Here is a 14013-nt window from a genome sequence, read left to right on the forward strand (position 1 = left end):
CCACAAGCTGCTGGCTGTCACATGGGATCCGGCTCTTATGCTAAGTGGAGAGCGATGACGTCATCCATGGAGTCTGCGTGAGCGCGTGTCTACATGACGCAAGCCGCCAAGTCCACAACGGCAGGACTCCATTGTTGTCTCCGTCTTTGAATGAACCCTTTCCACCTCCAAAAAACAAGTCAACATCATCATGGCAAGCACACTCAACTGGCTGGTTCACTTCAAAAACAGCAGAGCGCTCCTGTCATACATAGACTATCTTGAACTAGCATGAGCGCTCTTGTTTGTTCCAGCAGGTTCTTAAAAACAGCAAAATGAACCTGTCCCATATAGAGGATCTTTGACTTGCATGAGCGAATGCAGGATCTTTGACTGGTGTTTTTGTAGTAGGTCATTAAAAACAGCAGAGCCCTCCTGTCATAAATCGAGGATCTTTGACTAGCATGACCAGTCTTGTCAGATAGAGGATCTTTGACTTCGGTTTTAGCAGTGGGTCCTTTTAAAAACAGCAGAGCGCTCCTGTCATATATCGAGGATCTTTGACTAGTGTTTTTTGCAGTAGGTGCGTAAAAACAGCAGAGCATTCCCATCATACAGGATCGTTGACTAGTGTTTGTGCTTAGCGCTTCTGTCATACATATCAAGGATCTTTGGCTAGCATGACCAATCTTGTCAGATAGAGGATCTTTGACTAGCATTTTCGCATTAGGTCCTTAAAAACAGCAGAGCACTTCTATCATATTTAGAGGATCTTTGACTAGCATTTTCACATTAGGTCCTTAAAAACAGCAGAGCACTTCTATCATATTTAGAGGATCTTTGGCTAGCATTTTCACATTAGGTCCTTAAAAACAGCAGAGCACTTCTATCATATTTAGAGGATCTTTTACTAGCATTTTCGCATTAGGTCCTTAAATACAGCAGAGCGCTTCTGTCAGGATTTTTGGCTAGTGTTTTTTGCAGTAGATACTTAAAAAAACAGCAAAACGAAGCTGTCATAAAGAAGATCTTTGTATCGTGTTTCTGCAGTATGTCCTTAAAAATATAGAGCGGTCCTGTCATAGAGGATTCTTGACTAGTGTTTGTACTTCTGTCCCTAGATGTTTTTTTATTAGTGTTTTTCTAGTAGGTGCTTCATAAAACAAACCGCTACAGTCAAATATAGAGGATCTTTGACTAGCATGATCGCTCTTGCCAGATAAAGGACTTTTGCTTAGTGGTTTTTGCAGTGGGTACTTAAAAAAACAGTAAAACAATGCTGTCACATAGAGGATCTTTGTATAGTGTTTCTGTAGTGGAGCGGTCCTGTCTTAAATAGAGGATCTCTGACTCATGTTTTTGTAGTAGATACTTAAAAACAGCAGAGCGTTCCTGTCAGACATAGAGGATCTTTGACCAGCATGACCAATCTTGTCAGATAGAGGATCTTTGACTAGCATTTTAGCATTTTAAAAACAGAGCACTCCTGTCATATGGGGGGGTACGTACATTATAGCGATCTGATTTATCTTATTTATTATGTATTGTGTAAAACTAAGACATGAATAACATCAAATTAAAAACACAAAATGCATGCCGACCCACCATCCACCAGTTCAAGTTCCAGCCAAGTTTCTCCAGAGAGATTATTACATCACTGTTTGACGTGTGTGCTAAAAGGCAGTGCGCTAGCATGAATTAACTTGAGACAAATGTGCACATTAGCACTCAATAAGTCATCAAAACTTACCTTTATGCATTCCCACATAGTATCAGCATTTGACACCAAATATGAGGTGAAAGAAAAATAGTAAAAATACAGTAGTAGTCTATCTGTGCGGAGATAAAATTAGCACACGCACAATGGACATGCGTCAAGTGAGACGGATGTAACAGAAATGATCCGGCCACTTTTCAAAATAAAACATAAAAAAAATGAAATAATGGAAATATTTTTTTCTTTCTGTGCGTCCCGGTACCAAATGACCCACGGCCCGGTACCACTGATATAGAGGACTTCTGACTAGTGTTTTTGTTGTAAGGTTTAAAAACAGAGCACTCCTGTCATATCGAGGATCTTTGACTAGCATTTGCGAGTCTGTCATATTGAGGATCTCTGACTCTTGTTTTCGTAGTAGGTGCTTAAAATCAGCAGAGTGCTCCTGTCATACAGAGGATCTCTGGCAATCCTGGACTGGACTCACCTTAAGAGATAGGGTGAGGAGCTTGGTCATCCGGAAGGAGCTCAGAGTAGAGCCGCTGCTCCTTCACATCGAAAGGAGCCAGTTGGGCATCTAGTCCAGATGCCTCCCTGGTGAGGTGTTCCGGGCATGCACAGCCGGGAAAAGGCCCCCGAGGCAGACCTACAGTAGGACACGCTGGAGGGATTATGTCTCACAACTGGCCTGGGAATGTCTTGGTGTCCTCCCGGTGGAATTGGAAGTGGTGGCCGGGGACCGGGAAGTCTGGACTTCCCTACTGAGACTGCTGCTCCCGCGACCCAGATCAGCGGAGGAAAATGGAATGATTGAGAAATTGAAAAATGCCTCTTTCTGCAAAAACAGTCAAGGACGGGACCAATAGAATGCTTACTGATGACAATTCAAAAACACTATTGAGCAAACACTGATATGCAGATTAGTGAACTCTGATGAGCTTTTTTTTGTTAAAGTTGGCTACATTTTGTTTTCATTTTAAACAAATATGGGAACCACTCAAAAAGGCTTACAGAATTCAGTGTTTAAATGATTTCAGAGCATGAACACTGCACTAGTTTGTTGAATTTTGTTGTTGTAACAAGTAACATTTTAAAAAGATTACAATTTTCACAAGCTCATAAGTTATGTAATGTTTTGTGGCCCCAGACAATTTTTTTTTACTGGAAGAGGAGGCAAAATGGCTCTTTGGATGCTAAAGGTTGTCAACCCAAAGGATCTTTGACTAGTATTTTTGTCGTAGGTGCCTAAAAAAAACATTTTTAGCCTCTTTGAAGTCATTAACGTCCCACAGAATGTGTAACGGGCCTCGTAATCAGGATTTAAACGTAAGCTTTGCCAACCAAAGCTTGATTAATTCTGCCATTACTGCGCAACCGTGTGTGTGTGTGCTGAGTCACACAAACGGCTTCAAATTATTTGCTCCAATTCCGAAGAATAAAATACAAAATAAAATACATTTGCTTTGCTTAATTGTTTTTTATTCATGTTTCCAATGTACAGTTTGTGTTATTGGAAGATTAAGATGACAAAAAAAGGCACAAATCCACAATATAAGAACAAAATCGGGGGGGGCACGCTAATGAAAGTGAGAGAGGAAAAAGTCCAAGATGGCGCTAAAAAGCAGCTTTTATTTGCTTTGTTGTTTGGTGTCATTGTGGCCTTGAACGTTTTGTTATCTTCCACGTGATCAATTAGACGTTCCCTTCTTAGTTCAGACGGAAAACATCGCTAACACAACACTTACAACAAAAATATTGACTGCTTCAAAATGTGGTGTCCTGCCACGGGCGCACCGCAGCGCCTCTTGTGGTGACAAATGGAAAAACATCCCTAAAAGCATAATCATTTTTTCATGAGCGGCAGGATATTGACTTCTACGACTGAGTATCAGGGCCACATCGAGAAAAATTTTTTTTTGAGAAAAAAGTTGTAATATTAGGAGAAAAAACTCTTAAATTTACGAGAAAAAAGTTGTAATTTACGAGAATAAAGTCGTAAATTTACGAGAATAAAGTCATGATGCTACCAGAATAAAGTCGTAAAATTACAAGAATAAAGTCGTAAATTTATGAGAAAATAGTTGCAATATTACGGGAATTAAGTCGTAAATTTACAAAAAAAATAAATACATTTCTGACGTTATTCTCCTAAATTTCCGACTCTGTTCTCGTAAATTTATGAGAATAAAGTAAATGTACGAGAATAAAGTCGTAATCTTACGAGAATAAAGACGTAAATGTACCAAAGAAACGCGCAATTTATGAGAATAAAGTCGTAAATTTACGAGACTAGAGTCGTAATATTACGAGAATAAAGTCGCAAATTTAGAAGAAAAAAATTGTAAGACTACCAGAATAAAGTTGTAAATTTACGAGAATAAAGCCATACGTTTATGAGAAAAAAGGCGGAATATTACGGGAATAAATAAATACATTTATGACTTTATTCTCCTAAATCTACGCCTTTATACTCGAAATCTCAGATTATTTTTTTCTCTCAATGTCGCTCTAATACTCCGTCGTTGATATATATATATATATATATATATATGAATAAACATAGCTACATACATACAAATATATACTGTATATATATATATATATATATATATATATATATATATATATATATATATATATATATATATATACACAAACACAGTATATATGTGCGTGTGTGTGTGTGGCCACCTACATGTCATGTATTGAATATAAGTATACATACCGTATATAATATCAAGTCAGCATTAAATTATCCATGTAGATGAGTCCTTGAAGTGACCTTTTTGGTTTTCATGTAAATGTTTGACATCTACTGTGACGATGCAGGGAATGAAGGGAAAAAAAGAAACAATAAAACATAAGACAATAAAACTGAGGACAGAGATCACATCCCCCGCCGCAAGTCATCAACACGTCACGCCATTAAACGCCACGCATGCACGTACAGTATACGCTCTTGCACAACACAAACAATCATGACAAACATCAGCAGCATCAAGACAAGCAACATGTGAGTTCTGGAACGGGTCATGGAAGTTATTGCTATCGCTGGATAAGAGCTTTTATCCACTGGAGAGATGCCGCGTTTCCACCCAGAGGTCCAGTTTGGGACACTGATACTGTACGGGTGTCCAAAATGCACCGCCGGGGGCCATTTATGGCTTGTTTTTCATTAGCCCACGGCATATTCTAAAATTACAATTCAACAACTCAAAAAAAAAAAATAGAAAAGGCCAAACACAATGAAACAAAAATGAAATGGTACCATAGTCATCTCTCGTTTATGGCGGTTAATTGGTTCCAGACCCGACCATGATAAGTCAACTTCCGCAAAGTAGGATTCCTTATTTCTAAATGGAATATTTTGGGGCATAGAAAACCTGTTTACCACCTTCTAAATATGCTCTTTAAACTTAATTAGAGCCCTCCAGACATGAAATAACACCACTATATTCACCCTATTACCCAATTTAGTAGACAAAATAAGAGAAAATAAGACATAAATAAGACTCATGCTCATGTGTGCTGCTGTAAATGTGTTCCAATGCTAGATGACCGGAAGTGACGTTGGGGGTTCAGAGTTAAGTTTTAGCTTGCCGTGGGTTATGGCCGCAACAGCAGCCCGTGTTATTATTGTGATTATTATTATTATGTTATTATTATTGCGCCCGTTGTGAGATCATTCAAAGCTGCAATAAAAGCCTGTTGTTCCGGTGATCAGGTCTGGTGCTTGTGTGTTTCACCCAACATTACAGTAACAATACTGGCACCTAGTGAGCAGTGTAGAATACTACATATCATCACAACATCTTTGAATGCGTCTTCTGAATGCCTTATATTTGTGTTTTACTTCATTTAGCCATTTGCTTGAAAGTGGTTCATTAAAGCAAAAAATATGTACAATTTGCTTCATATGTCTTGACTAATACTGGGATGTATTCAGCCACGAAACAGCTTTATTTTTGAATAAATATATGTTTGAAAAACCGAGAAGCCGCAAAATTCGAACCGCAAAGTGTAATACAATTTATTCCCCAACTTAATTTTCTAAAAATTGGAACTGTATTCATTTTTTTTTTATTTCTAAAATTACCACTTCAAAAGTAGTTCAATATTTCAACTTTATGCTTCAAAAATGTAACTTATCGCTCATATTTTTACGCCTTTTTGCTCGTAAAGCACTACTGTTTTCTGACTTTATTCTAATATTTTGTAAAATCACTGCTCTTTTTTCCACTTTTGCTGTTTTTGTTAGTTTTCTCATTTAATCATATTTTTAAAATGTGCCGAGCACCATTAAAAAAATCAGCTGGGGGCCACAAATGGCCTCCAGTCCGCACTTTGGACACCCCTGTCCCACTACATTCTCTGTCCATTGATCAACACACTGCCCGGTGTTTAGCTCCACCCCCTTCAGGCAGCCTAAAGAAGGGGTGTCCAAAGGTTTTTCAGGGAGGACCATGTACTGAAACTGCAACTTTGCCACTTTGATATTTTGTAAAGCAACACATGCAGATATGCTAAATGATATATATTTCATCTCAGCTTTGTCATGTAGGTGAAAAAGCCTGTGAGTAGTATCAGCTTCACTCTTCGCTCTTTTTCCCCCCATTATTGCTGTTGCTTAGTTTTCAAATTTTAAACTTTCTTTGTAAATCATTGTCATATATCTTCTTTTCGGAATATTATGACTTTATTGCCATATTATTTGACTTTCACATGATATCACAACATAACTATCCCGCATGATTTTGTTTGGTTTGTTTCTTATAAAATTACGACTTTTAAAAAAATAACATCTTTTTTTCCTTAATATTTCAACTTTATGCAACTAAAATGACGTTTTTTCCTCATAATATTCCAGTTTTATTCTCCTAAAATAGCGACTTTTTTTCTCGATAGAATACAACTTTTTTCCCGTCATATTTAGACTTGCTCGTAAAAACCTGTTTTTTGCATTTCTGCCATTTTTTACTCTCTGAATTATGACTTTACTCCCACTATATTTTTACTTTATTCTTGTAACTTTATTCCCCCACATGATGTTCCAAAAATAACATATGCTCATAGTATGATGACATTATTCTCTTAAAATGATGTCTTTTTCTTGTTAAGATAAAAAATGTTTTCTCTTAATATCATGATTTTATTCTTCTAAAATGATTGAATTATTGATTTTTAAACTTTTGCTGTTGTTTTTTTTTCTGTTCCTTGTTAAATTATATTTTTGCAATTTGCCGCAGACCAATAAAAATACAGCTTTGAGCCGCAAATGACCTCCGGGCCGCACTTTGGACACCCTTGGCCTAACGTGAGTAGGGCGCCAAAAGGTGCTTTTTTCCTGGTACCCTTCATCACTTTTAACAACGGAAACAAATGTACAAACTTCTCAGTGGAAACCAGGCTGAAGATTTGAAGTCGCTTGGAATGTTGTTGTTTTCTTGTTTGCATTTCAGTCATCAATTTTTAATGACCTAGTGTGGACACACACACACACACACACACACACGCACACACACACACACACACATGCCAAAGCAGCAGAATAAGAACCAATGCCTGCCCTCGGATGTGATGACAAGGGATCAAAATGCAGAGAAGTGTGTTTGTAGGAAACACGGTGCGACACAAAAGGAAATAAAGCTACCACGTTTTGAAATTTTAAAAAAAAAGGCGGGTTGGGGAGGATAAAAAGTCCACAGATAAACTCACTGACAAAATCATCTTAAAAACCCTGTTAATATACTATATATATATATATATCTATATATTTATTTATATGTACAGTATATAAATACTGCATTATTGAATACAATGACTTCACCCCCTGACTTACTGTGTTTCTGTATGTACAAGACTGTAATATTCTTGTAATATTCTTTAAATCCTACATCGCTGACAGAGATGAATAACACTGCTCTCTGTGGTGCTGACTCAATGAATGAATGAATGAATGAATGAATGAATGAATGGACCTATGCAGGGTTCTACCGGACGCCTCAGTGCGTCCAATGGAGACGAGAGACTAGGAGTTTAGCGTCCACGTCCCTGAAAATCAGACAGTACCGAGGGAGGGGGTGGGTAAGGGTCGGCGTGTTTGAACCGGCTGGCCGGTAGTTGCGTCAAGTTGGAATGAGAGGAGGATGTGAATCCGCTGGTGTCTCCGTGTACCGTCTGAAAGACATCAGTGAAGGAAACATTACAAGCGCCGTCCTAGGACACTGAAAATGCTCCCTGATTATGCTAAGGACACTAATATGTGTTTGTATGGTATCGCCTCTGACCCGCCCCTAGTATAAAAGGAAAAAAAAGCAGTCTTAGCTAAAATAAAGCCTGAAGGCATCTTACTGTTGCCATGGCAACAGGGAAAGCTGCATAATGCCAGGTGAGATTATGACAGAACGGAAACAGTTCCATTTTAAACACTACATTTTTGATCAATCTAATCAGCATGGCATGTCCGCCATGTTTGTAGCGTCAACACAAAACTTCAACGGTTTATACGAAACACGTGCCATGTCAGATTACAACGTAAAGATCATACACTTTTACGTGTATTCAAGCCTTTCGTCAACACACAAACTCACTAAAAAGTATACCTTCTTTTCAAGGGTGAAGTCAGCTTTGTAAAAAAAAGAAAAAAAAGAGGCTTCGCTACACATCTTAAACGAAAACTGCACTTTTTGGGGGAATTTTGCCCATCATCCATAATCCTTATATGAGACATGAACACATTCTTTTCTGGGCATTCTAAAGATATAAAAAGAGATAAAAAGAGACAGCTCATGACTGCAAGTAATGGGACACAGCTATGCTGCCTACAAAGCCCGCTATTAAAACACCTCCAAAATCCTCCCACAAGCTTTTATGGTTTTGTAACCATGTAGTAACAGGTAGATAGATTCCGTATAACAAGTAATACTTACAGTATTTTGCAATATTTTGCTCCTTTTAAACATTAGCAGACCTTCCTTCCTGAGCACATTGATTTCACATAGCAACATAGAAAAGAATCACATGGTAGTGTTCATTCGTGATGGGGACTGGAAGGTACCATAGGCTTTAGGTGTACATTTCCGACAATTTTGTCGGAATTCCAAATTGTGTGATTTCAGCGGTATTTGGCGTTCGAGGTTCCAACGGTGTGTGTTTACAAGCTAGCAACTTTTTGCTTCTCCAAAAACTTGTGACGCACGTTGAGGTTTTGCGTGACGTATTTTGTGACGGTGGTTTGAACTCAGATGTTTTGCACAGCTTGAGAGGCTTATTTAACAATAATGTGTACAATGATGTAAAGCAGGCTTCACTACACATCTTAAAATACAGCTCTGCCAGCTATGCAACAGTCAGCTATAAATGTGGGAGCTGTAAGTTTGATCATTTCGTTTTTCTTCAGCCAATAGGCTAACCTAGGAAGATTCTGTTGTTAAAATGTCATGTTAGCACTTTAGCATCACATGCTAGAGTTGCTAACCGTTTGACTTCATTCGTGATGGGGACTGGAAGTTATGATATCACAACTACCAATCCTCATCACGAATAAAGTCAAAGTCAGATGCTTTGTATGTATACAATGACGTGAACAAGGCTTCGCTACACATCTTAAAATCAAGCTCAGAACCCTGCCAACCATCCGTCAGTCAGCTACAGACGTGGGATCTGTAAGTTTGATCATTTTGATTTCCTTCAGTGAACGTGCTAACCTTGCATGATAGGTGTAATGTTAGCACTTTAGCATCACATAGCTATGCTGGTGTTGCTAACATTTGTGCCCTCCTGTCCCAGTCCTTAATGTTATGACGTTGAATGTGATATATGGCATCTATTTACACACACACACACTCACACACACATAAAGCGCCTTGTCACTAAAAGCACTTAGAAACTTTCTTGCTGTCGTCAATTCCTGAAAGAAGGTTCAGAATGCTTCTTGTTGGTGTCTGGTTTTTGTCCTGTGAGGAGACTGGTGACCCGCTTGGTCTCTCACCTGATGAGCAGCAGCATTCACAGTCTGGAGCCGACCTCAGTCCTCCAGCGCCACCATGCCTTTGACCGGGTCCTTCACTCTCATCTACGTGCACAAGACACAACGCACACGACGGTACTGCAACGAGTTGACAAACTCCACCTTAACAAGCCTCCTTCCTTTACCTCGTCCAGCTCCTTGCGCGTCTCCTCCTCCATGCGACGGATGTCCTCCATGTTCAAGTCGATCCACTTGTCGATCCAGCAGAAGAGCTGACGGTGGAAGTTGGTGAACAAACGCTTCTCTTGCTGCGGACAGAAAGAAAAGTCACGAGGTGCGTTACTGCATTTATCCACCGGGGGGGTGTGCAGTCCACAAACCTTTTGTATGAAGTTCTCCACTTTATTCTGCAGGCCCCACCACTTGAACTTGACCGTGACCAGCTTGTAGGCACACATGTGTGGGCAGTCCTTCTTGTTGGGGAGCTCCTTCTGCAGGAACATGGACATACGAATGAGGATTGGCAGCTTGTACGACGATACTGTATATAATGAGATATAATCCACAAAGAAACGTGAGGAGTTGTCTAAGGGAGGGACCGTACCCTCCAGTCTGGTCCTAGAGGGCCTCGTCCTGTCTTCATGGACTTAAACCTGCAGGGATCCTCCTCAGACTTGTAGTCCTGTCACAGTGACAAGAAAGGCGCATCATCTCAATGGTCTGCGTGTGATGCCCTCTGTGCTCCTCACCTTGGGCTCCACTTGGCTTCTGTCCGCAATGTCAATATAGACCACGTCCACCTTCTTCCAGGTTTCTGCATCCAAACCGTGAACCTGGAACAGAACCCACAGCAGTGTCACGAGCCCTGACGAGAACCAGGAGAAGGGATCGTCTAGTTCCTGTATTTGCTCCTTTGCATTGGCATGCGCTTTAAAATGTTGCTGTTGGTGTGAAAGTCACGCACGTTACACTTGTCCTACTGTTGTTTTAAAATTAGACCGGTTGGACAAACTCCCATGTATCCTCCAGTACCCTTGCAAGAGTGTAGAGCTGGTCCAGCGTTCCGTGATCAGGTCGAAAACCACATTGCACCTCCTGTAGCCGAGGTTCGACTAACTGTCGTATCCTTCTCTCCAGCACCCTGGAATAGACTTTCCCAGGGAGGCTGAGGAGTGTGATCCCTTTATAGTTGGAACACACCCTTCGGTCACCCTTCTTAAAATGGAGGACCACCACCCCGGTCTGCCAATCCAGAGGTACTGTTCCCAACTTCCATGCAATGTTGAAGAGACGTGTCAGCCAAGACAGTCCTTCAACATCCACAAACCGCGTGTCGAAGCCACGTGCCGCTTGGCCTGCCGGTATCTATCAGCTGTTCAGGAGTCCCACAAGACATCCATGCCCGATAGGACTCCTTCTTCAGCTTGACGGCAGCCCTGAACTCTGGTGTCCACCATCGGGTTCGGGGATTGCCGCCACGACTGGCACCGACCACCTTGCGGCCGCAGCTCCAACCGGCTGCCTCAGAAATGGAGGCACGGAATAGAGCCCATCCGGACTCAATATTCTCATCCTCTCGGGATGCAGGGGAAGCTGTGCCGGAGGTGAGAGTTGAAGACTCAACGAACGGGAGACTCTGCCAAACGTCCCCAGCACACCTTCACTACACGTTTGGGTCTCCCAGGTCTGTCCGGCATCCTCCCCCGTCATCTAATCCAACTCATCACCAGGTGGTGACCAGCTGACAGCTCAGCCCCTCAGCCCCCCTGTCACCTAGGTCCTGTTTGCCTTGGGACACCCTACCAGGGGCATACAGCCCCAGACAACATAGCTCCTAGGATCACTCGGGCACACAAACCTGTCCAACACAATAAGGTGGTGATTCACGAAGGAGAATGATTTGGATTTTGGAGTCAAAAGTTTAGAGACACTTCCTCATTCAGTCGGATAAAAAGGTTTCTCTAAACCTTTGACAGGCGCTGTTTAACAAGTTCAGTTTGAAACTTTACTAACGGTTTGGAGTGCATGAGAAAGCGGAAAGGGAAGAGTTGGATTTTGGAGTCAAACTGGCACTGTGTCATTTTATGCCATCATCTGTCATGATGTCTCATGTCATGTGTAGTACCAGTCAAAAGTTTGGAGACACTCTGCAAAAGTGTCTCCAAACCTTTGACCGGTACTGTACATGATGATTTTTCACATTTCTCTCTCCCATAATCACCTGATTCCAATTTAAATAAACGCTCTGGCTTGAATTCTAAGCCGATATAATAAATAAAAAACTGCCTTATCATTCCAACTCAACATATAACATCATTTCTGCAAACAAGCAACGAAGAAGAGGTCAAATTACGTTTTCCAGGTGTCCCATGTCAGGTTTGTGCCATGTCTCGATCTTGATCAGGAAGTTGTCCTTCATGTATTCATTCTGCACAAACAACAAAAAACTGTTTAGTTTACACCAAAATACAACACTTTTGGTACCGTTTTATTGGGGTGGAAAAGGAGATCACTTTTTTTTTACAGTGTTACGTTCTGGCACCACCAGCGAATGGCGAAAATCTGTGAATAATTTGCCCATAAAAAAGTATATTGTTGCTCCAAACCCTCCTGCTAGCTTGGAGTGGATGTTCGGATCGACATTTGTAATAAAAGTGACTGTTGTAATGATTAGACTAGATTCGTCTCTCTTCAATTGCCATTGTTCCCTTGCCACACTATCCTGGTTTAAGCCCTAAATATGCCTCACACACTTATTCAACTCGTTTAAAGTATAAAATGTATAGCTACTCACCACTAATGAATGCTAATGCAAGATGGATACATTGAATGAATGAAATGATCACAGCTTTATAGTGAATGAGATGTGGTTTCTGTAGAAGAGAAAACACATTTGTCTAAAAAATCATTTTTCATTTAATAATGCTGAATGTGCGATGGATCCAATGTGTAGAGCAGGGGGGTCCAAGCTTTTTCCGCCAAAGGCCACATGGATGCAACTTTGCCACTTGGATATTTTGTAAAGCAACACACGTAGATATGCTAAGAAGTTAATTAAAAAAAATAAACTGCATCTCAGTTTTGTCATTTTTGCTGCTGTTGTTTTTTTTTTTTCATTTTCCACATCCTGTATGTCAATGTTCTTCTTACAACTTGTAATATTCTGACTTTATTCCCATGATATTTGGATTTTATCTCCATAATATTAGAACTTTTCCCCCCATCCTAATTTTCCAAAAATTACAATTTATAAAATGACGACTTTTAAAAAAGAACATGTTTTTCCTTTTATATATCAAATCAATGCGACTAAAATGATATGTTACGAAGTCATACTACAGTACATAAAATTGCGACCCCTTTTTCTCGTTACAATACAACTTTTTCTGTTAATATTTTTTTGTTATGTTATGTTAGTTTTTTTTTATTTTTGCTGTTGTTTTTTAAATTTAACAACTATTTCAACTTTCTTCTTGTAAATGTTTTTCACGTAATTATGACTTTATTCCCATATTTTGACTTTATTCTCATAAGATTATAACTTTTGCAGCAACCCAATTTCCAAAAAATTACAACTCTATTTGTTGTTTTGTTTTGTTTCTCATAATAACAACTTAAAACTTATTAACTTATTAACAACTTAATAACTTATTTTTTCTTTAATATTTCAACTTTATGCTACTAAAATTTTGCCTCATAATATTAAGACGTTCGTAAAATTGCAACTTTTTTCTTAATATTTTGACTTGATTCTTGTAAAATGACTTCAGATTTTTCCATTTCTGCTGTTTTCTGTCTTTTTCAGTTTTCTTTTAAAATTATATTTTTAGAGGGCACCATTTAGGGTACCTAAATGGGGTGGGGCTACACAGGAGAGTGTGTTGATTTGAGGACAGGCACACTTCTACAGTCTACACTCTACTGTGGTCACCTGGAGGGTTTACTTGGTGGTTTGAGGTACAAGCAAGTCAGAAACACACACACACACACGCACACACACACACACACACACACACACACACACACGCACGGTCACGGTGTCCGACTACAGGAGTTCAAATTTCTACCTCAGCTTCAGTCAAAAGTGTGTCAAGTTGTTGAAGAAAGCGTTTTACTTACAGTGATAACTTTATTTCCGGGTGAAAGAATCCAGAGGGGCAAGCGGAAAAATAAAGAAAAACACGAATGAGAAACATTTTGAGGGACACAAGTGTGTGTATTTTTGTGTGTGTGTGATCTCCGCTTGAGAGGGAGGATCAAGTGATCACCCCCCCCACCAACCCACACCCCCCACCCTGTGGCTGGACATGCAGTAAATAATTCAGTCTTCCATGAATGCGCCACAGAG

General features: G+C 39.9%; 1 protein-coding gene across 1 annotated transcript; it reads right to left on the bottom strand.

The window, feature by feature from the left end:
* Nucleotides 1-24: 24 nt before the first annotated feature.
* On the bottom strand, nucleotides 25-13933 carry LOC129168659 (phosphatidylinositol transfer protein alpha isoform-like). The gene is made up of 8 exons (XM_054754158.1): nucleotides 12019-13933; nucleotides 10415-10498; nucleotides 10270-10347; nucleotides 10046-10156; nucleotides 9851-9973; nucleotides 9687-9770; nucleotides 1730-7873; nucleotides 25-165 (listed from the first exon to the last, which is right to left on the bottom strand). The coding sequence occupies exons 1-6, from the start codon at nucleotides 12082-12084 to the stop codon at nucleotides 9723-9725; spliced, it is 510 nt and encodes a 169-aa protein (XP_054610133.1). The 5' UTR covers nucleotides 12085-13933; the 3' UTR covers nucleotides 25-165; nucleotides 1730-7873; nucleotides 9687-9722.
* Nucleotides 13934-14013: the final 80 nt, after the last annotated feature.

This window comes from Dunckerocampus dactyliophorus, chromosome 16 (genome assembly GCF_027744805.1).
Source record: "Dunckerocampus dactyliophorus isolate RoL2022-P2 chromosome 16, RoL_Ddac_1.1, whole genome shotgun sequence".
NCBI classification, from domain to species: domain Eukaryota; kingdom Metazoa; phylum Chordata; class Actinopteri; order Syngnathiformes; family Syngnathidae; genus Dunckerocampus; species Dunckerocampus dactyliophorus.